A 24,147-nucleotide genomic window follows, 5' to 3' on the forward strand; every position below is an offset into this window, starting at 1 on the left:
TTTAGTCGCTACCATTTCTTAAAGCAATACTTTTAAGTGTTTTGGTTTCAATGTCAAGTTGAACAATTCCGTGTTCATCCAGCAGAGGGCGATGTTGCTTGTAGTTTCATGTAAACACCAGAGAAATTACTTTCTTTTTTTTTTTACACTTGAATTGTTTTGGTGTATTGAATTTGTTCAAATATTTAAAAATGATGTTTTTAAAGATACATTTCAAACTGGAATAAAAAAACATAACACAATTTTCCTTTTTTTTTTGCAGTATTTTATTTACTCCCAAAATCATCAAGCGATGTGTGAAACATTTTTTTTCTTTCCCTGCGAGGCGACGTCAGTTAGGATTTAGCGAGCCAAAAACAAAACTCACTTCAACAAGACAGTAAATGTTCTAATTCACACTTTCTTCTTCTATTGTCCACAAAAAGTCTGATTTACCAACTAAAACAAAGCAGTAAAAAAAATAAAAAAGTACTTTTTAGTCGCTACCATTTCTTAAAGCAATACTTAAGTGTTTTGGTTTCAATGTCAAGTTGAACAATTCCGTGTTCATCCAGCAGAGGGCGATGTTGCCTGTAGTTTCATATAAACGCCACAGAAATGACTTTTTTTTTTTTTTTTTTTACACTTGAATTGTTTTGGTGTATTGAATTTGTTTAAATATTTAAAAATGATGTTTTTAAAGATACATTTCAAACTGGAATAAAAAACTTAACACAATTTAAATTCTTTTTTTTGCAATATTTTATTTACTCCCAAAATCATCAACGGATATGTGAAACATTTTTTTCTTTCCCTGCGAGGCGACGTCAGTTAGGATTTAGCGAGCCAAAACAAAACTCTCTTCAACAAGACAGTAAATGTTGTAATTCGCACTTTCTTCTTCTATTGTCCACAAAAAGTCTGATTTACCAACTAAGACAAAGCAGTAAAAAAAATTAAAGCTGCAAGCAGCGATGGACGGGACCGACTTTGACGGCACATAAAATCCAAACCGAAGCAGTAATTAAAACTCTTTCATCAACTTTTAATCAGAAGGGTTCAATCTCTCTCCTGTGCTAATTTGAAGCCGACACGACAAACACGCTCAGAGGAAATAATGTTTGAAAAAAGGTGACTGTTTTTACTAAACTTTTGTTTTGAAGGGGGAATTGCAAACTTCCTGTTGATTTTTGCTGGGGGTTGTCAATATATGAAATGTAGATCTAAGTGAGACCTACATAGAGGTTTTTGTTTCATGTCTCTACGACATTCCTACTGGAAGTTACAGGCAGTTTTGTCCGTTTTCTTCCTAGGAGCAGTTTTGTCTGTGTTTTATTCCTACATGTCCTCCAACAACTAAATCACTTCTTGGCTTCTACTGGCTGCCACAACAACTTCCAGTCAGGATTTCGACCTCTTCATAGCACAGAGACGGCCCTTCTTAAAGTTATAAATGACATCCGTCTAAACACAGACTCTGGCAAAACTTCAGTATTAATGCTTTTGGACCTCAGTGCTGCATTTGACACTGTCGACCACTCAATACTTTTGGACAGGTTGGAAAACTGGGTGGGGATCTCAGGCACAGTTTTAAGCTGGTTCAAGTCATATCTACAAGATAGGAACTATTTTGTTTCCATTGGTGACTTTGTATCAGAACCAACCAACGTAACGTGTGGAGTCCCCCAAGGTTCAATCTTGGGGCCGACTTTATTTAACATCTATATGCTCCCACTAGGACAAATCATGCAAAATAATAACATTGACCATCATTGCTATGCCGATGACACCCAAATCTATGTAGCGCTATCACCAAATGACTATCGCCCCATAGATCTTCTGTGCCAGTGCATTGAGCAAGTCAAACACTGGATGTGCCAAAATTTCCTACAACTAAATGAAGATAAAACTGAGATAATTGTTTTTGGTGCTAAAAAAGAAAGGTTTAAAGTCATCCAACACCTTCAATCACTGTCCCTGAAAACCTCAAATAAAGCCAGAAATCTTGGGGTTATTTTAGATTCTGATTTACATTTCGACAGTCACATCAAATCAGTAACAAAATCGGCCTACTATCACCTCAAAAATGTAAAAAGACTTAGAGGGCTCATGTCAGCTCAAGACTTAGAAAAACTTGTACATGCCTTTATTACCAGTAGGCTAGACTATTGTAATGGTCTCCTTGCAGGTCTTCCCAAAAAAACTGTCAGGCAGCTACAGCTTGTTCAGAACGCTGCTGCTAGAGTTCTAACAAAGACCAAAAAATGTGAGCACATTACACCAATTCTTAAATCCTTACATTGGCTCCCTGTACATCAGAGAATAGATTTCAAAATCCTCCTGCTCACATATAAATCACTACATGGTCTAGGGCCCAAGTATATCACTGATATGCTCCCACTATATACGCCCTCTAGATCACTAAGATCTTCTGAGACCAATCTGTTAGCGGTTCCAAGAGTAAAGTCAAATCAAGGGAGATCATCATTCAGTCACTATGCAACACATAGCTGGAATAAACTTCCTGAAGATGTCAGACTCTCCCCAACTCTCACTACTTTTAAAACTAGACTGAAGACTTTTATGTTCACCTTAGCTTTCAGCTAAATCTTTTAATCTTTTAACTTTTAACGTCTGCACTGTTTTTATTTTTATTGTCTGCATTTTAATTTTGCTTTTATTTTCTTTCATTTCACTTTGTTGTCTGTGAAGCACTTTGAGTCTGCCTTGTGTATGAAAAGCGCTATACAAATAAAGCTGCCTTGCCTTGCCTTGCCTAGGGGGCGCTAGAGCACAATTTTGAGTTTTGGGGTTTGGTTTTTTGATTAGATCGCAATTTTCGCCAGTCCTGATGTGTGTGTCCAGTTTGGTGAGTTTTGAAGCATGTTAAGGGGGTCAAATTACAGCTCAAAGAGGCAAAGGTGACTGTTTTTACAAAACTTTTGTTTTGAAGGGGAATTGCAAATCTAGGTCTAATTGAGACCTACATAGAGGTTTTTCTACGACATTCTTACTGGAAGTTACAGGCAGTTTTGTCTGTGTTCTCTTCCTAGGAGCAGTTTTGTCTGTTTTATTCCTAGGGGGCGCTAGAGCGCAATTTTGAGTATTGGGGTTTGGTTTTTTTATTAGATCTCGATTTTTGCCAGTCCTGATGTGTGTGTCCAGTTTGGCGAGTTTTGAAGCATGTTAAGGGGGGCAAATTATAGCTCAAATAGGCAAAGGTGACTTGTTTTTACAAAACTTTTGTTTTGAAGGGGAAATTGCAAACTTCCTGTTGATTTTTGCTGAAGGATGTCAGTGTATGAAATCTAAGTCTAAGTGAGACCTACATAGGGGTTCTCTACGACATTCCTACTGGAAGTTACAGGCAGTTTTGTCAGTTTTTTTCCTAGGGGGCTCTAGAGCGCAATTTTGAGTTTTGGGGTTTGGTTTTTTGATTAGATCGCAATTTTTGCCAGTCCTGATGTGTGTGTCCAATTTGGTGAGTTTTGAAGCATGTTAAGGGGGTCAAATTACAGCTCAAAGAGGCGGTGGTATAATAATAAAGAATAAAACGCTAGAAAAACAATAGGGTCCTCTGTCCCTTTGCAAAGGGACATCCGGCCCCTAAAAAAAAAAGTACTTTTTAGCCGCTACCATTTCTTAAAGCAATACTTTTAAGTGTTTTGGTTTCAATGTCAAGTTGTACAGAGAAATTACTTCTTTTTTTTTTTACACTAGAATTGTTTTGGTGTATTGAATTTGTTTAAATATTTAAAAGGATGTTTTTAAAGGTACATTTCAAACTGGAATAAAAAACTTAACACAATTTTCTTTTCTTTTTTTTGCAGTATTTTATTTACTCCCAAAATTATCAAGCGATGTGTGAAACATTTTTTTTCTTTCCCTGCGAGGCGACGTCAGTTAGGATTTAGCGAGCCAAAACAAAACTCACTTCAACAAGACAGTAAATATTCTAATTCGCACTTTCTTCTTCTATTGTCCACAAAAAGTCTGATTTACCAACTAAGACGAAGCAGTAAAAAAAAAAAAAAAGATGCTAAAAATGTCGACGATGCGTGTGCTAACAGCCACGACTTATTAATTTAAATATTGGGGAGATGTTATTCCAGAAGGTAGAAGCTAGGGGACACAGGTGCGGGGACAGGTAGAAAGAAGACACAGGTGAGGGGACGAGTGGTGTAAATATTAACAAGTATGAACAAGAGCAGTGCAACCAGCAAGAGGACAGTTCCTATCCAGTGTTAGCGTTTACTTCTCTTCACACCACTGGTTCTCTTTGCGCACCTGACAGACAAAAAACAGGACAAAGTGTTAGAGAGACAGTAAAAAGGCAAGAGAAGAAGAAACATTTTGAGCGTGGAGGACGCTGACCTGGGCTTCTTCCTCCTCCGTGAAGTCGTTCTTGATGTTGAACGTCTTCCTGATCTCCTCGGGGGTCTTTCCTTTGATCATGTTGGCCACCGTCTTGCACGTCACGTCCAGAAGACCCTTGATGTCCAAATAGTTGGCGGCCTGGGAGACAAAATCATCTTCAGTTTAGCGGTATCGCTGCGATACTGAGCTGCCACCAGCAGAGGCGCTGCTGTCAAAACCATGTGCCTAAAGGACGACAAGTTGCGCCATTACAAGGAGGACGAGTTAGGACGTGACGCAACGTCTACTATACAACTGGCCAAATACAGGGAGGACAAGTTAGGACGTGACGCGATGTCTACTATACAACTGCCTGATTACGGGGAGGACAAGTTAGGGCGTGACGCAACGTCTACTATACAACTGCCCAATTACAGGGAAGACAAGTTAGGGCGTGACGCAACGTCTACTATACAACTGTCCAATTACAATGAGGACAAGTTAGGGCGTGACGTCTGAAATACAACTGTCCAATTACGGGGAGGACGAGTCAAAACGTGATGCACCGTCAGAAATGCAACTGTCCAATTACGATGAGGACGAGTTAGGACGTGACGCAATGTCCGAAATACAACTGCCCAATTCCGATGACAAGTTAGGACGTGACGCAATGTCCGAAATACAACTGTCCAATTCCGATGAGGACAAGTTAGGACTTGACGCAATGTCCGAAATACAACTGTCCAATTCTGATGAGGACAAGTTAGGACGTGACGCAATGTCCGAAATACAACTGTCCAATTACGGGGAGGACGAGTTAGAATGTGACGCAACGTCAGAAATACAACTGTCCAATTACGATGAGGACAAGTTAGGACGTGACGCAACATCCGAAATACAACTGCCCAATTACAGAGAGGACGAGTTAGGACGTGACGCAACATCCGAAATACAACTGCCCAATTACAGGGAGGACAAGTTAGGACGTGACGCAACATCCGAAATACAACTGTCCAATTACGGGGAGGATGAGTTAGGACGTAACGCAACGTCTGAGATACAACTGTCCAATTACGATGAGGACAAGTTAGGACGTGACGCAACATCCACAATACAACTGCCCAATTACGGGGAGGACGAGTTAGGACGTGACGCAACATCCACAATACACCTGCCCAATTACGGGGGAGGACGAGTTAGAATGTGACGCAACGTCAGAAATACAACTGTCCAATTACGATGAGGACAAGTTAGGACGTGACGCAACATCCGAAATACAACTGTCCAATTACAGAGAGGACGAGTTAGGACGTGACGCAACATCCGAAATACAACTGCCCAATTACAGGGAGGACAAGTTAGGACGTGACGCAACATCCGAAATACAACTGTCCAATTACGGGGAGGACGAATTAAGATGTGACGCAACATCTGAGATACAACTGTCCAAATACGATGAGGACAAGTTAGGACGTGACGCAACATCCACAATACAACTGCCCAATTACGAGGAGGACGAGTTAGGACGTGACGCAACATCCACATCCACAATACACCTGCCCAATTACGGGGAGGATGAGTTTGAACGTGACGCAACGTCCGAGATACAACTGTCCAATTACGCTGATGACGAGTTAGGACGTGACGCAACATCCACAATACAACTGCTCAATTACGGGGAGGACAAGTTAGGACGTGACGCAACATCCTCAATACAACTGCTCAATTACGGGGAGGACAAGTTAGGACGTGACGCAACATCCTCAATACAACTGCTCAATTACGGGGAGGACAAGTTAGGACGTGACGCAACATCCACAATACAACTGCTCAATTACGGGGAGGACAAGTTAGGACGTGACGCAACATCCTCAATACAACTGCTCAATTACGGGGAGGACAAGATAGGACGTGACGCAACATCCACAACACAACTGCTCAATTACGGGGAGGACAAGTTAGGATGTGACGCAACATCCACAATACAACTGCTCAATTACGGGGAGGACAAGTTAGGACGTGACGCAACATCCTCAATACAACTGTTCAATTACGGGGAGGACAAGTTAGGACGTGACGCAACATCCACAAAACAACTGCTCAATTACGGGAAGGACAAGTTAGGACGTGATGTAACGTCCGAAATACAACTGCCCAATTACGGGGAGGACGAGTTAGGACGTGACGCAACATCCACAATACACCTGCCCAATTACGGGGAGGATGAGTTAGGACGTGACGCAACGTCCGAAATACAACTGCCCAATTCCGATGAGGAAAAGTTAGGACGTGACACAATGTTTACTATACAACTGCAAATTTCCACTTTGTTTTATTGCAGCCATTTGCTAAAATCAAAAAAGTTACTTATTTCTCATTAATATACACTCAGCAGCGCATCTTGACAGAAAATAACAGAAATGTAAAAATGTTTGCAAATGTATTAAAAAAGAAAAAGTGAAACCCTTTAAACGAGTACTGCCATGAGTCTTATTGGGAAAGATGCAAGTTTTTCTTCTCTCTTCAACATAATCGATATCAATATCAAATGCGTTCGATAAAACATTTGATATGTTCTTCTATTTTTGGGTTGGAAGAAACCAGAAGTTATGAAGCAAGGTTTGTTGCATGGAGTTTCTGGCGCTCTGTGGGAACCTAGCAAAACAGGAAACAGGAAGTATCACTGAGAAATGGAAGTACACGCCAACAGCCAATCACTTAAAAGTATTAACTATGTAGCAACATCCTGACACTTCCAATGTGTTTGTTTAATTAGAAGCTTCCCAACTTCCTGTGTAGTGTTCAATAGCTTGTACACTACTGCCATCTAGTGTCTCTAAACTGCAACTACCTTCAAATCTACTGCATTTACTGTACCCCCTTACCCGTGGGTGATCCTACCAGACACCTTCTCCACTGGTAAATCGCATCTTTGGTAAGTAAAGTATATCAGTGTATTTATTGGCAGGGTTAAATAGGTCATAAAAAATATCAATCAGTTTGATATATAGATCAATATAAAAAACATATCGTGATACAATTTTCAGCCATATCGCCCAGCTTTAACCCTCTTACATGTTTCACTTCTGATACGATACCAACATCAATACTGGTATTAATCGAATGCGAGATCAGCACTACTCTTTTTTTTGTTGTGAAAAGTCAGAAAAGGCTTTATAAAGGGAAATTACTCTTAGAACAACAAACAGTAGGTATATAATAAAAACCTTATGACACACTTATGCTATCTCTTAAGGCCCAAGCAGTTTGTTTACATGCTTTTTTTATTTCTCTTTGCTATTTGGGCTTATTGGACCCTAATTAGAATAAAAACTAAGATTCATCTTTTGATATGATGCACTTAGTCCATAAGTAACAAACGTGTACTTCATGTTTAGTGACATGCTAATTCTTATTTTTACACTTTTTTTTCCAAAATCCATTGTATGTTATACTCTTCTGACACCACCAGATGGCAGTATAAGTGTCCACATAAGCGGCCATAAGACCCCAATTCAGTAGTGTACACAATTTTGGAAAGAAAAGCTAAAAGGTGCTGTCCACGCATGTGGCCAACTAAGCCTTTAAAGTGATACGTTTTTGGGTGACACCTATTGGTCACATAATTCATGTCGTTAAGCTCATGAATGATGTGGACACGTGTGTTACTGGACACTTTTTCTAATACACTTCTTTGTATGTGTAATTAATTCGCAACTGTAATTATTTGATTTTGTTTAAATTGACAAATGTGCTGTTTTATTGTTCAATATTATAACATATGTCTTGCTTGTGTGCTTAGCTGTTGTGTAGCTGCTAGTAGCCTATAGTCTAGCATGTTTTGTAAGTGACTTTAGTAAAATACAAAAAGATGTGTGCTTATTGGAGGACATTTAGATGTGAACTGGCTTTGAACAAGTAAACGATATAATCCGATACTTGTTTTTTTCGGATATCAATATGGGATCAGTACAGCCCTACTAGGAACAAGCGGAAGGCAGACCTTCAAGCTGAAGCATGTTTCTCTTTAGACCGTGGTTGACTTGGGTTTCACTTTCTGGAAGTCCACAGTAGAATGTTGTCGAACACGTGGACAACATACCTTCTAACTCATCACATGACACACACACACACACCGTGTAAACAACCCACTTATTATTATTGTTGTTTTTTACCAGAATGAGCTCAAACAAGGTGCCTTGGTCCACTTTGAGGAACTCCTGATCCCAGACGGGAATGTCGTCGGTGCGCTTCTCCTTGTTCTCGTCATCCTCGGGGGGAGGGGGGTCGTCTTTGTGGTGGGTGCACCACTGGATCACCTGGCAACACACACACACAAACACACACTGAACACATCAAACAGGAAAACAAGATTTGCAACTGAAACATTTGGGAAGAACTAGGACTTTAACATACTGTATCCTACCAGGGATCCAACCACGGTACCGAAATGTATAGATACTTTTCGCTACTTCCAAATACTTTCAAAATAAAGGGAAGTACAAAAAATGTCAATGTTGGCTTTAACAGAAAATCTCACAATACATTTAAACATCGATTTCCTATTTCACTATAACTATTTTTGAAGGTTACAATTCAGTTCAGTTTATTTGGAACTTGCATACGATTCAATGTGATGCATCACACAATTCCAGTTGTTTCATTACAGCACGTCCGAAAAGGAGTAGGAGGAATAAGAGTTTATTTAATCCTACACCTTTTCATACCATAGCAATTTTATTCAATTTCCCTGTTCTCTGTAACAGAACAGTGAACAAATAAATAATAAATAAATAATATAGTAAGCAAACAAATATTAAATACATAAATAATCTATCCTCCTTCAAAACCGCTATAAAAGTTCACCTCCAGGCAGCTACAACCCTAAACTAACACCCTCCCCGGATTGCTAATAATCAAATGTAAACAATCAAATGCAGATTCTTTTTCTTATGCCTTCTGATCTCTCTCTCTCTCTCTCTCTCTCTCTCTCTCTCTCTCTCTATGTCCACTACTTGATGTCCATATCCCCCCACCCCACCCCCCCTCCACACTCCTGATTGTAAATAATGTAAATAATTCAATGTGATTATCTTGTGTGATGACTGCATTATGATGATAGTATATATGATAGTATATATCTGTATCATGAATCAATTTAAGTGGACCCCGACTTAAACAAGTTGAAAAACTTATTCGGGTGTTACCATTTAGTGGTCAATTGTACGGAATATGTACTTCACTGTGCAACCTACTAATAAAAGTCTCAATCAATCAATCAATCAGTCTCAATAAAATAAAAAAAGGGAAGAAAAGGGGTTCAAGATGTTCATCATAATTCTTGTTCTGTGTACTTTGTGAACACTTGTAGTTTGAACAGTCTCTTAAACTGAATCATATTGGTGCCTTGTTTGATTTCTTTGGTTAGTCCATTCCATAATTTAATTCCACATACTGATATACTAAAGGTTTTGTACGAGCATACGAATGGTTTGAATTAGATTTTCCTCTAAGGTAGGGCTGGGCGATATATCGATATACTCGATATATCGCGGGTTTGTCTCTGTGCGATATAGAAAATGACTATATGGTGATATTCGAGCCACGCTTCCGTCAGTCTACCCCAGGGCAGCTGTGGCTACGAAAGTAGCTTACCACCACTAGGTGTGAATGAATGATGGGTTTTTAACATGTAAAGCGACTTTGGGTACTTAGAAAAGCGCTATATAAATCCCAGTTATTATTATTATTATTATACATCTTCAAGCAGTTGCTTTTAGCTGCGGGCATTACACTACAGGCTCTTCTCACTCTTTATTGTCTCTGCTTCTCACAGAGACATAAAACAAGCGCAACGTCACACACTCCTGCGTAACAGAGAGGTAGCGGCATGGTAAAGTTAGCTGTGATGCTAGAGGTGTGGTAACAAACGAAGGAAGAATTAATTCCCAAGAAAAACAGCAGGGAGTCCATCGTCTGCCGGTGGTTTGGCTTTAAGCAGGAAGATGTTTTACAAGAATGCGGCAAAAGCGTTGCTACAAAAAGTAGCAGCACTGCTAATGTGTAGCACCATTTGAAAAGTCACCCGCTAGAGAATGAAGAGTGCTTGAAACTCCGCATGTCAACATCTCCGTTCTGTGCCACACCAACAAAATGCCGAAGCAACCTGCACATCAACGCCGTATGAAACAAATAGTCAACAACAGAAGGAGATAACGTCCGCAGGAACCTACCACATAGTGAAGGACATACACTGTTTGATTTCCTGTTATGCAGCTCATTTTTATTTGACACTTATTGAAATATCTTGTGTGACATCAATGTTTTAAACTATTGTAGTGGCGTTCTGTACAAAAAGTGCACTTTAATTTAGTGTTGTTTTGATATGTCATCTTAGTGACATCATGCACAAATGTGCACTAATAGCTTGTTTTAAAATGTATCTGACAAACTTGCACTTTCTGTTTTGGAAATGACATGAATGTTTGTGCCACTGATTAATAAATGTTTAAAAAATACAGTTTTGGTCAATTGACTTAGTTGTGATTTCCCTCTGCATGAAAGTTTAAAATGAGCATATATTAATGCAGTATGAACAAGAATGTTTTAATGTAGACTACGGCTGGGCGATATGACCTTTTTTTAATATCTCAATATTTTTAGGCTATGTCACGATACACGATATATATCTCGATATTTTACCTTAGCCTTGAACGAACACTTGATGCATATAATCACAGCAGTATGATGATTCTATGTGTCTACATTAAAACATTCTTGTTCATACTGCATTAATATATGCTCATTTTAAACTTTCATGCAGAGAGGGAAATCACAACTAAGTCAATAGACCAAAACTGTATTTATTAAACAGTTATTAAGCAGTGGCACAAACATTCATGTCATTTCAAAACAGAAAGTGCAAGATTTTCAGAGACATTTTAAAACATACACTTTTGTGCATGATGTCACTAAGATGACATATCAAAACAACACTAAATTAAAGTGCACTTTTTGTACAGAACGCCACTACAATAGTTTAAAACAAATAAAGTGCACTTCTGTGCATGATGTCACACAAGATATTTCAATAAGTGTCAATTAAAAATGAGCTGCATAATATGAAATCAAACAGTGTATGTCCTTCGCTATGTGGTAGTTTACTGCGGACGTTATCTCCTTCTGTTGTTAACTATTTTTTTCATACGGTGTTGATGTGGAAATGGTTGCCTCTGCATTTTGTTGGTGTGGCACCGAACGGAGATGTTGACATGCAGAGTAAGCACTCTTCATTCTCTAGCGAGTGACTTTTCAAATGATGCTACATATTAGCAGTAATGCTACTTTTTGTAGCAACACTTTTGCCCCACACTTGACAAAATTATGGTTGTCTGTTCGACATATTCCCACTTGAAGCCAAACCACCGGACTGTTTTTCTTGGGAATTAACTCTTCCTTCATTTGTTACCAGATTCGCACCTTCTTTCTCTCGTATAGGGGCGGTGTGGCGAAGTTGGTAGAGTGGCCGTGCCAGCAATCGGAGGGTTGCTGGTTACTGGGGTTCAATCCCCACCTTCTACCATCCTAGTCACGTCCGTTGTGTCCTTGGGCAAGACACTTCACTCTTGCTCCTGATGGCTGCTGGTTAGCGCCTTGCATGGCAGCTCCCGCCATCAGTGTGTGACTGTGTGTGTGAATGGGTGAATGTGGAAATACTGTCAAAGCGCTTTGAGTACCTTGAAGGTAGAAAAGCGCTATACAAGTATAACCCATTTATCATTTATTAGCACTCGCACCACAGCTAATGTTACCCATGCCGCTACACCACTCGCACCACAGCTAACCGCCATGCCGCTACCTATCTGCTCCGCGAAGGCGTATACGTAAGTGACGTATGTAAGAAGGTGCGCTTGTTTTTTGTCTCTGTGAGAAGGAGAGACAACAAAGAGTGAGAAGAGCCTGTAGTGTAATGCCCGCAGCTAAAAGCAACTGCGTGAGAACGTATACTCGAATATCACGATATACCATATTTTTCGGAGTATAAGTCGCTCCGGAGTATAAGTCGCACCGGCCGAAAATGCATAATAAAGAAGGAAAAAAACATATATACGGCGCACTGGAGTATAAATTGCATTTTTGGGGGAAATTTATTTGATAAAACCCAACACCAAGAATAGACATTTGAAAGGCAATTTAACATAAAAAAAGAATAGTGAACAACTGAATAAGTGTACGTTATATGACGCATAAATAACCAACTGAGAACGTGCCTGGTATGTTAACGTAACATATTATGGTAAGTCATTCAAATAACTATAACATATAGAACAGACCTGGGCAAATTAAGGCCCTGGGGCCACATGCGGCCCGTTGAGCTTTTCAATCTGGCCCGCCGGACATTCCCAAATAATTGTTTTAGATGTTTAAGATGGAAAGTGTAGCTGCCATTATGATGTGCAGTCATGTTTTCTAATGACCGGAAGTCTTCAACTATACTAAGTCTTTCAATGCTTGGAATCTGCATCATATACTAGTGACTATGGTCATCTAATTAGTTACTATGCTCATCTAATTACTTAACTGTGGTCACTATGAGATATCTCAGATTGTAGGTGGGGTTTTTTTCACTATGTTTGTTGCATTTTGGTTGCGTTTCAGTTGATTGTAAAATATGTTGTCAATAATCAGTGTTTTAACATTCATAGTTAATAATGTAAATCCCACATTCTTTATTTTCATGCACTTTCTGGGTGTCTCATTCAGTAAAAAAAAAATGTCAAATGCCATTCCGTTTTTTATGGCGGTCTGTCATAACGTTTTTAGCTTTCAATCATTATTGTGAGGTTTTGTATTAGTGTTCCTAAAGATAGATATACCGGGCCCCAGACACACTTTTTTTTAATCTAAATCTGGCCCCCGAGTAAAATAATTGCCCAGGCCTGATTATAGAACATGCTATATGTTTACCAAACAATCTGTCACTCCTAATCGCTAAATCCCATGAAATCTTATACGTCTAGTCTCTTACGTGAATGAGCTAAATAATATTATTTGATATTTTACGGTAATGTGTTAATAATTTCACACATAAGTCGCTCCTGAGTATAAGTCGCACCCCCGGCCAAACTATGAAAAAAACTGCGACTTACAGTCCAAAAAATACGGTAGTCATTTTCTATAACGCACAGAGACAAACCCGCGATATATCTAGTATATCGATATATCGCCCAGCCCTAATGTTGACACATAGAATAATCATACTGCTGTGATTATATGCATCAAGTGTTCATTCAAGGTTAAGGCAAAATATTGAGATGTATCGTGACATGGCCTAAAAATATTGACGGATTAATAAAAGGCCATATTGTAGGGACGGCGTGGCGAAGTTGATAGAGTGGATGTGCCAGCAATAGAGTGTTGCTGGTTACTGGGGTTCAATTCCCAACTTCTACCTTCCTAGTCACGTCCGTTGTGTCCTTGGGCAAGACACTTCACCCTTTGCCTCTGATGGCTGCTGGTTAGCGCCTTGCATGGCAGCTCCCGCCATCAGTGTGTGAATGTGTGTGTGAATGGGTAAATGTGGAAATACTGTCAAAGCGCTTTGAGTACCTTGAAGGTAGAAAAGCGCTATACAAGTATAACCCATTTATCATTTATCATTTATATCGCCTAGCCCTACTGCGAATACTAATATATTACGTGAGTTACCTTCTTAAGTATTGCCGCGTTGACGTTGGGAAGAGGGACCGGGTCGTCGTCTCCTTCGTCGTCCATTCCCAAATCTGTGAAATAAAACAAAATATTGTACTTTGCACTTCAATTTAAAAGCATATAATCACTTACCTTCCAACATGGTTTTAATGGTCACGGACTGTTTGGCTATTTCCACGTCCACCTCGAAAATTTCCCCATCGGAGCTCTGCAACTTTATAGTGGGCATCTTCTGTTCAACACAAACAATAACAGTATTTGCATGTATTTGTCAATAAAACGGGTTGCTGTCCACTCATTTCAGTTGGAAGTCCATGGCGGTACAGCAACAACTTAGCTACTGTTTTAGTATTGTCGTTTGGTGACGACGAACCACTTCAGTTTCGCATCATTTTGCGATGAAAAGAAGACGTACGTACGCAAACGTTGGCATAATCCAACATCTGGAAGTTGTATTTAATAAATAAATATAAGTTATAAGCGCCGCTAGGCGCTAGTATTCTAATGCTAACCGTGTCACGGCCCCTCTTTAAAAAACATAATACATTATTAACACATAATCAGCATAACATTGTTCTTGTTGTGACACCTATGCTCAAAATGCAAAATATTTGTTAAAACTCGCTGTTAGCATTAGCTTGCTAGCACCACTCTAGCAGGCCTGCTAGCAACCGCAAGCTACAGCGGTCAAACAAACATTTTACACACGTCACTCTTACATTGTATGGACAAACGTACCGTAAATGCGTGTTTGCTTATAAACAATACTGAATAATTGGCCTGTAGTCTCTTAAAAGCAGTAGAAGAGAAGAAGAAGAAGAAAAAAGTATTTCCAGTCCGCACTCGGCGCTGCTTTGTCACAACATGGAGGGGGAGGAGGCGGGAGGAAGGGGTGTTTATATTTCTTTATTTTTGTCATGTTTCCGAGACAAACACCCGTTTTAAACAACCAAAAACATAACATTAATGTATAAAATATAATTTAGGTCTGTATTTTACAGCTGTGCACAATTATACTCAATAAAAAAAACGTATATGCTTAAATACATTGAGGTTCGTGAAAAGGTTCCGGCTAACAACAATGCGTGAACTTTAGTTCCGAGGTCATTTATTTATTGCAATTGTCACGTTTTTATTATATGACTAATATTCTATCATAGTTTTATAATAATGTAGGGTTGTTTTTTTTAACTTGTGTGTCAGTGTGTGTTATTCTAAAATTGTATCGCAAGTTCCATAACATATTATGTATTTTCCATCCATCCATCTTCTTCCGCTTAGCCGAGGTCGGGTCGTGGGGGCAGCAGCCTAAGCAGGGAAGCCCAGACTTTCCTCTCCCCAGCCACTTCGTCGAGCTCCTCCCGGGGGATCCCGGGACGTTTCCAGGCCATCCAGCTGTATAATCACTCGCCATACAGCAATAGATGATATCTGTCTATTACTTCCCAGGCAGGGGCGTCACTAGCTTTTAAGGACAGGGGGGCTTAGCCCCCAGGAGATGCACAGGATGCGATCGAACGTAGCGCACAAGCACAAAACTTCACAAACGGCTAACAAAGACTTAGAAATTAATCATTGTTATTTTTATTATTTCAGTGGGTTTATTTTCAATCTGTGTTCAGTACAACAACAAACATGGGTTTGCACAGTGACATTTTGTTTACAGCATCAACAAGAAACTATTACTTGCATGATTCTTCAAGATACACTGAAACACAATGAAAGTCATGGCATTAGCCTCTATGTTATTAAGTCACAACATAGAGGCTATATAATGCCACCACTTTCGCTCACAATACAATAATTGTTTGTTCCCAAATATTTTGAAGTTGCACAGATTACATTTTGGGCACATATGTGACTAAAATGGTTGTAAATTCAAGCCCTGGAAATATTATTTAGTTACTTGAATTAAAGTAATATCTGGATCGGGATAATTTGGCTTGTATATAATATATCTATATATACAAACCCTGTTTCCATATGAGTTGGGAAATTGTGTTAGATGTAAATATAAACGGAATACAATGATTTGCAAATCCTTTTCAACCCATATTCAATTGAATGCACTACAAAGACAACATATTTGATGTTCAAACTGATAAACATTTTTTTTTTTGCAAATAATCATTAACTTTAGAATTTGATGCCAGCAACACGTGACAAAGAAGTTGGGAAAGGTGGCAATAAATACTGATAAAGTTGAGGAATGCTCATCAAACACTTATTTGGAACATCCCACAGGTGAACAGGCAAATTGGGAACAGGTGGGTGCCATGATTGGGTATAAAAGTAGATTCCATGAAATGTTCAGTCATTCACAAACAAGGATGGGGCGAGGGTCACCACTTTGTCAACAAATGTGTGAGCAAATTTTTGAACAGTTTAAGAAAAACCTTTCTCAACCAGCTATTGCAAGGAATTTAGGGATTTCACCATCTACGCTCCGTAATATCATCAAAGGGTTCAGAGAATCTGGAGAAATCACTGCACGTAAGCAGCTAAGCCCGTGACCTTCAATCCCTCAGGCTGTACTGCATCAACAAGCGACATCAGTGTGTAAAGGATATCACCACATGGGCTCAGGAACACTTCAGAAACTCACTGTCAGTAACTACAGTTGGTCGCTACATCTATAAGTGCAAGTTAAAACTCTCCTATGCAAGGCGAAAACCGTTTATCAACAACACCCAGAAACGCCGTCAGCTCCGCTGGGCCTGAGCTCATCTAAGATGGACTGACACAAAGTGGAAAAGTGTTCTGTGGTCTGACGAGTCCACATTTCAAATTGTTTTTGGAAACTGTGGACGTCGTGTCCTCCGGACCAAAGAGGAAAAGAACCATCTGGATTGTTATAGGCGCAAAGTGGAAAAGGCAGCATGTGTGATGGTATGGGGGTGTATTAGTGCCCAAGACATGGGTAACTCACACATCTGTGAAGGCGCCATTAATGCTGAAAGTTACATACAGGTTTTGGAGCAACATATGTTGCCATCCAAGCAACGTTACCATGGACGCCCCTGCTTATTTCAGCAAGACAATGCCAAGCCACGTGTTACATCAACGTGGCTTCATAGTAAAAGAGTGCGGGTACTACACTGGCCTGCCTGTAGTCCAGACCCGTCTCCCATTGAAAATGTGTGGCGCAGCACCAAATACCTGGGTGTGCACATCACAGATGACCTCTCCTGGAAGACCAACACTGCATCACTGGCCAAGAGGGCTCAACAGCGCCTCTACTTCCTCCGCAAACTGCGAAGAGGAAAAGCCTCAGCCTCCATCATGCACTCCTTCTACCGGGGCGTCATTGAGAGCATCCTGACCAGCTGCATAACTGTGTGGTACGGAGGCTGCACGGCGTCCTGCCGCAGGACGCTGCAGCGCACAGTTAGGGCAGCTGAGAAGATCGTCGGTGCCCCCCTCCCCTCCCTCCAGGACATTTACAACACACGCCTGTCACGCAAAGCACTCCGCGTGGCAGGCGACATCACACACCCCTCACACGGCTTCTTCAGACTGCTGCCATCCGGCAGACGACTGAGAAGCCTCCGAGCTCGAAGCTGTAGGCTGAGAGACAGCTTCATCCATCAGGCTGTCAGGAAGCTGAACTCTCTCCCGGCCCCCCCCCCCCCTTCTCACTCTGCCCTGCAATCTGATCTGAACTGTGAACTGAGACACTACACCCCACCCCCCCCCACTCACCCACACACACACACACACACACACACACACACACACACACACACACACACACACACCATCTATCACTTAGCCACTTTACTCCGGACTCAAAATGCTGCTAACTGTTTTAACTGTTTACACTGTTTACATTGCACTTTGCACTCCCATCTGAATACTTGAATACTTACGTTGCAATACTGTATATACAATAGATAGATATTATAGATATTCTGGTATTATCTTCTTCCCCTGTATATTTTTCCCCCCCCTCATGCGACTGTTTAAATTGTTGTCTTTTTTATTCTTCTTTTACACTTTATATTTATAGACACCGTGGTTGTGAGAGGAACGTAATTTCGTCCACCTGTATGTCCTGTACAAACAGTTGTTTGACAATAAAGCTGACTTTGACTTTGACTTTGATTATGAAGCCTAAAATACCACAACGGAGACCCCCGGACTGTTGAACAACTTCAGCTGTACATCAAGCAAGAATGGGAAAGAATTCCACCTGAGAAGCTTCAAAAATGTGTCTCCTCAGTTCCCAAACGTTTACTGAGTGTTGTTAAAAGGAAAGGCCATGTAACACAGTGGTGAACATGCCCTTTCCCAACTACTTTGGCACGTGTTGCAGCCATGAAATTCTAAGTTAATTATTATTTGCAAAAAAATAAATAAAGTTTTTGAGTTTGAACATCAAATATCTTGTCTTTGTAGTGCATTCAATTGAATATGGGTTGAAAATGATTTGCAAATCATTGTATTCCGTTTATATTTACATCTAACACAATTTCCCAACTCATATGGTAACGGGATTTGTATATATTATGGCAAGCCGTTAAAGAAATTAAATATATATGGAAGTTTGAATAGAAATTAGAAACTTTTATATGTACTGTAAATAAGAAAGACCTAGTTGATCTGAAAAAGAGCCAAAGCTGTCAAAGAGCTGAGGGACCATCTTCAAAGTGCAATGCTGAAACAAATAATGCAAAAAATAAAATGTAACTTCCAGGGCTTGAGATTAACATAGTCCTGTCGTCCCGGGGACGGTAAAAAAAATGCACGGGACGAAATTAAATGCTCCCCGGGACGATGGCTTTTAACCATTTTTTTTCTTTTTCTTTTTATGTATTTATTCATTTTGCATTTTATATTAAATGTCTTGGTTTTTCCACCCTCTGAAAATTATATGAAATGTTTAACAAGCCATCCTATAATAATACAACAGCTATTAATGTAACAATACAATAAAACAAATATATTTAATGATGTTGTTTTCATTATTTTAACAATAGGCTAATGCATATTACTTTATATAGATTCTACAAGAAACACAAAACTTAAAAACTAAATTATTCACAATTGCAGACACAAGGTTCTTTGTTCTGCAGTGCTGTGTGCTAATGTGCTTCGTACACCTGCAGGACCGCAAGGACGGTCGCAGAGAAAATGCGGACTGGATTTTGAGTGATGTGTGCATTTTCTATATGAACAAGTGGAATGGATTGGATACCGACGCACTAAAGGGGCTCTCTACCTTACGCTATGAAGTGAGGGGAAACTGAGTGAATAATGACAGGTTATATGATTATTTATTTAAACTCATATTCGGGCCACTTTATAATGAATGTATGGCATGTATTTGTAAAAATATATATAAAAAAAATAAGAAAATTAACACCAAATTATTTAGGGGGGCTTGAGCCCCCCTAAAATAGGCCTAACAACGCCAATGTTCCCAGGTAACACCTAACGTTAACGTAACGTTACTGTATTGTTCTCTTTTGGTTATGCAAGATGAGAACGTTCTAAGAACGTTCTAAGAACGTTCTAAGAACGTTCTTAGAACGTTCTAAGAACGTTCTTAGAACGTTCTTAGAACGTTCTTAGAACGTTCTCATCTATATACCAAATATAATTTGCCTGCAATGGAAACAGCAACTGTTAGGCTTTTATAAGTGTTTTTTTCGCAAATGTACTTTTTATACAGTATGTTGTAACGTTTCCCTAACTTTCTGCGAAAGTGTTGTGTTTTGTGAACAATCTGACGCCGGCTGAGTCAAGGCTGCACGCACAGTAGGTGGCGGTAATGCACACACAAGGTTGCTTGCCAACCGCCATAAAAATCAAAAGAAGAAGAAGAAGAAGGAGAAGAAGAAGTAGAAGACTGCACGCATGCACAATTGAAGCTGCTCCGTGAGACAAAGAAGGGCGAAGGCTAACTACTTCCAGAATCCCGATTTTAAAGCAATTTGGTGCGCCATCCATTTATCACATGTAAGTAGATAGAGTGAAATACGAAGCACGTTTTTGTATAACAATTTCCAACCTACATGATTAATTTCAGACCATTTTACGGTTTTAGCGTTGTGTCAAATGAGCGCCATGCTCAACGGACGGCGCTAACTAGCATACATTTCTCGTGCAGGTTGGCTCTTGTAAAGTTTCCAAACTGACCAAAGACCAACGAATGACTTCTGAAGAAGGGTGGATTTATCTGTAGCCTAGTTAAACAATAATTTGCCCCGTCAGTGTCATGGTTTGAATGCTGCCTGAACGCTCCGTGAACGTTATAGTTCCGTGTGGGCGATAATAGGGCAACCCATTTTCCTTTTTTATTTTTTTTTATAGAATAAACACAATGAAGAAGTTTCAACAGAGGGCTTATAAGCGTAGATGGGCTGCCAGAACTAGGCATTTGAAGAAGCAATGCGGACAGTCAACTTTAGAATCAGAGAGTGATGATAGCGAGCAAGAGAATGACACGACAATCTTATCAACTCCAGAAACAGTGACCAGCCTTCAGTACATGGATGCTGCGGAGACTGCTGCTTCCTGCACTGCCGCGGGTGCTGACAATGCCACCTACAGTGGCCCTGATAGTGATGAGCCTGATGAAAATGATGCTGATTGGAGACTAATCGACCATCATGTCACCTTGTCATCTGATTCAGAAAATGAGAGTGATAGTGACTGCTTTGAAGATCATTTGAGTTTGTTGGCAACCGAATATCATGTCAAACATAATGCATTGGACAGCCTTTTGAAGCTACTCAAGAAAGTTTTTCAGATGGCTCCTTCTTTTGTGGTCGTTGAGTTCCTTGGTGAACGTTCAGTCGCTGCTGTCCCAACCATATGGACAGAAGATCATGGAAAGGTTATTACTTTTTCTGAAAAGTACTGTGCATAGGCATAATATTGTAGCTTATTATTAATTATTATGTCATTCATCATGACTGGATTATTTTATCTTCAGAATAGCTTCTGCTATTGGCCAAGGCCAAATCCTACCCACTCCAGAATCCGGAAAGCTGAGATTCCTGACAAAGAAGTCTGGGATAGGCTGCCAATTCGGGTTTTCAGGAAAACATTGACTGGTAAGGGAATATTGTCAAAGTCATATCATGTATATTTTAAACAACATAAGTTAGATTCATCTTGAGTCATCAGCATACTTTGAAATTTTGCAGAAGACTTTGACAAGGCCCTTCAATACGAAAAACAAGCTGAAATGTTTTCGAGCCCAGAAGAAGTGTCAACCAAACGGAGCCACATCACCCCTGAACGTTATAGAAACGATGAGGGAGATGTGTTTGATGCTGACGGTATATTCACTTTTCAAAGACTGTTTACTTACAATACTCAAACACTACTTAGTGGTGCATACATTTTATTGTCTTCGTTGGTTTAGACGAAGAGGAAATTCGGCCAAAAAAGAAGTGCAGAAAAGAGAAACCACAGATCCTCGTCCAGGCACCCCCACTGCCAGAGCTCCCACAATTTAACTTTCCAATCTCCAGCGAGTACCAGACCACTTCAGCTAGTACCAGCCAATACCAAAGCACTCCAAGGCATCCAGGCCGACCTCACAGCCCAGCGAGAAGCAGCACTTCCAGGCTCAGTCCAGACAGGAATAATGCATCCAGCTCAAGCAAGTACAAGACCACTCCAGCCAGTACGAGTCAGTACCAGACCGCTCCAAGAAGCAGTAGGAATGCCCTTGACAGTGAACGTTAGTTGATAGGTGGTGTTAAACAGGCTGTTACAACGGGCAGTAATACGAATTACCTCTCTGACTTTTGTTGTCTTTGCAGTTTTCCAGTTGAACATGAAAGTTCAAAATATACTTGAGAACCAGGGAGAAATTATGCGCATGCTGAGAGGGCTGGCAGCACAGTCTGTGGGGCCAGAATCTGTGGATGTTCAAGATCTCATTGAGAAACCTTTCGAGACTCTTGAGCAGCTGAAGGCCTTCTGTGAACGGCTCGACACTGATATTCTGCTCAGAAAGCAGCTGGTAATTAGTTTTAATTCCCCACTGCAAAAATATCTTGCTCAGTTATCAAAAAACAATTTCTAATCAAGTACAATATTGTTTATTTATTTGTATAGGTGAAAGCTCTTACTGCTCTTGGTGGGCAGAATTTGGCAGACACGGTGAGGACAATGCTGAGGAAAATTGCCACAAACAAAGTCCTGGAGCAGCTTGGCCTCCGTGGAAAGTCAGGAAAAGTGGCGTTTGAGGACTTGCCCCTTTACAGAATAATAAATAGTAAGTGTTAATAATAGGTTTGCATCTTTGAACATATCAATCAATGTTTATTTATATAGCCCTAAATCACAAGTGTCTCAAAGGGCTGTACAAGCCACAACGACATCCTCGGGACAGAGCCCACATACGGGCAAGGAAAACTCACCCCAGTGGGACGTCAATGTGAATGATGTTGCATGTATGCTCACAAGGTCCATCTAGCTGTTATTATTACAGTATTTATTCTAAAGGGAATTCTAAATTGTGCTGGTGATTGCAGAGGCATGCAGGGGTGTTTACAAGCAGACGACCACAGCTGAAGTGGATTGTGAGCTTGGAGAGGTCCTAAAACTGGCCACTTTTCGAAAGGGAGGTTCAAAATTTGAGGTACGGAGAAGATAAGATATCCCAATTTTGAATTCCATTTTATTGAAGTTCCACTGCATGTCTTTTGAATTTGCAATTATAACTACTTGCAGGAGAAGAGGAGGAATTAAGAGGGAGGACAAAAAAGGAAAAATGATAAAGTAATTATGCCAATGTTTTAATTCAATTAAATTAATCTACATTCCAGTGCTGTCTTTGTTATATTTGTGATAATTATTTACTTCCAGGGTTTGGGTTTCCCTGCTTGGGCTGCTGCCCCCGCGACCCGACCTCGGATAAGCGGAAGAAGATGGATGGATGGATTTACTTCCAGGAAGAGAACCAAGAAGGGGCAGGATACACTGACGCGCACGACCAAGACCACTGCATTCCATTCCATTTGTATTATAGTTATCACTAATAAAGAATTAATTCTGTTGAAATTTCTGTTTGAGTGTTATTCCTGACAATATAGCATAAAAACAGATGCAAATAGCATGTTCCTAAACGTTCTTGGCTGACGTTCTGCTAACCAAGCTAGAACTCCACAACCTCACGTTCTTTGAACGTTATAAACTAACGTTCCCAGAACAATGCCACTACATTCTCCTAACGTTCACATAACGTTCACTTGTTACCTGGGTTGACACCTTCTATGTTAGTTATTTCTCTTTGTTTTTAATATCTATTTTCTGCTGGATTTACTCTCTATTTTATGCTGCAGCTGTCACATATACTGTAATATTGTCATGTGTGTACATGGTAATTGTTATATTTTGTATATATGATATAGACATAATATATCAGTATATATAATATACTGTACATGTATTATGTAAATATTACGTACATATGTTATATCGCTATATTTAGTCTATTTATACCTGCATTGTCCTTTCCATCCTTACACTTTCCATCATTGTAACTGAGCTACTGTGTGGAACAATTTCCCTTGTGGATCATTAAAGTTTGTCTAAGTCTAAGGCCAGCCGGGAGAGATAGTCTTCCCAACGTGTCCTGGGTCTTCCCCGTGGCCTCCTACCGGTCATTTTCAAGTGTAAATATTCACATATTTAACTTTTTTAAGCCTTCTCAATTTGTTATCTTTCCTTAATGCCTTACATTTGTGATAATGTATTTGCATTTCTGTACAATAATTATTTTATTCATTTTTTTCTAAGATGGCACTGCTGTAGTGGCTCTGAGCGCTTGTGTTTTCCTCTTGTTTTTGTGTGTTTTTGGTTCGGGACCTTTGGGACTGTGCCACGTGGAGTGGCACTTTTATGACATATGCGCTGCTTTTGGGTGCTCTTGTCTATTTTTACTAATTTATTTTTATTTTATTTTTTCTATTATTGTCTATGTCTATTTTCTGCTGGATCTATTCTCTATTTTATGCTGCAGCTGTTACATATACTGTAATATTGTACATGGTAAATTTTATATATTGTATATATTATATAAAAATATAATATATCAGTATATATCATATACTGTATATATATAATATGTAAATATTA

At 39.8% G+C, this 24,147-nt stretch overlaps 3 protein-coding genes across 10 annotated transcripts in view; 2 read left to right on the top strand and 1 right to left on the bottom strand.

Moving 5' to 3' along the window:
• The window catches only part of tcf7 (transcription factor 7), a 108,289-nt gene extending 107,596 nt beyond the window's left edge, over positions 1-693 (top strand). For all 4 annotated transcript variants that reach the window (XM_062070166.1, XM_062070167.1, XM_062070168.1 and 1 more), the window contains one exon: positions 1-693. This exon is cut by the window's left edge and continues 696 nt beyond it. The gene's annotated coding sequence lies outside the window, so the exon portion shown is untranslated.
• Positions 694-2,365: 1,672 nt separating this feature from the next.
• skp1 (S-phase kinase-associated protein 1) lies at positions 2,366-14,941 on the bottom strand. 2 transcript variants are annotated; one of them, XM_062070177.1, is made up of 6 exons: positions 14,785-14,927; positions 14,179-14,275; positions 14,044-14,117; positions 8,511-8,654; positions 4,354-4,494; positions 2,366-4,266 (listed from the first exon to the last, which is right to left on the bottom strand). In XM_062070177.1, the coding sequence occupies exons 2-6, from the start codon at positions 14,273-14,275 to the stop codon at positions 4,231-4,233; spliced, it is 492 nt and encodes a 163-aa protein (XP_061926161.1). In that variant the 5' UTR covers positions 14,785-14,927; the 3' UTR covers positions 2,366-4,230. The 2 variants fall into 2 exon arrangements, with proteins under 2 accessions (XP_061926161.1, XP_061926160.1); XM_062070176.1 differs by having other exon boundaries at positions 2,371-4,266; positions 14,179-14,278; positions 14,785-14,941.
• A 4,939-nt stretch (positions 14,942-19,880) lies between these two features.
• On the top strand, positions 19,881-23,061 carry LOC133665436 (uncharacterized). Of its 4 annotated transcripts, none has more exons than XM_062070727.1 (10): positions 19,881-20,007; positions 20,517-20,887; positions 20,987-21,107; positions 21,201-21,335; positions 21,422-21,742; positions 21,825-22,027; positions 22,123-22,282; positions 22,542-22,648; positions 22,741-22,788; positions 22,876-23,061. In XM_062070727.1, the coding sequence occupies exons 2-9, from the start codon at positions 20,540-20,542 to the stop codon at positions 22,756-22,758; spliced, it is 1,413 nt and encodes a 470-aa protein (XP_061926711.1). In that variant the 5' UTR covers positions 19,881-20,007; positions 20,517-20,539; the 3' UTR covers positions 22,759-22,788; positions 22,876-23,061. The 4 variants fall into 4 exon arrangements, with proteins under 4 accessions (XP_061926711.1, XP_061926712.1, XP_061926713.1 ...); XM_062070728.1 differs by having other exon boundaries at positions 21,422-21,718; XM_062070729.1 differs by having other exon boundaries at positions 21,422-21,691.
• Positions 23,062-24,147: the final 1,086 nt, after the last annotated feature.

The sequence above is a fragment of the Entelurus aequoreus genome, linkage group LG14, assembly GCF_033978785.1.
Source record: "Entelurus aequoreus isolate RoL-2023_Sb linkage group LG14, RoL_Eaeq_v1.1, whole genome shotgun sequence".
In the NCBI taxonomy this organism is placed as follows: Eukaryota; Metazoa; Chordata; class Actinopteri; order Syngnathiformes; family Syngnathidae; genus Entelurus; species Entelurus aequoreus.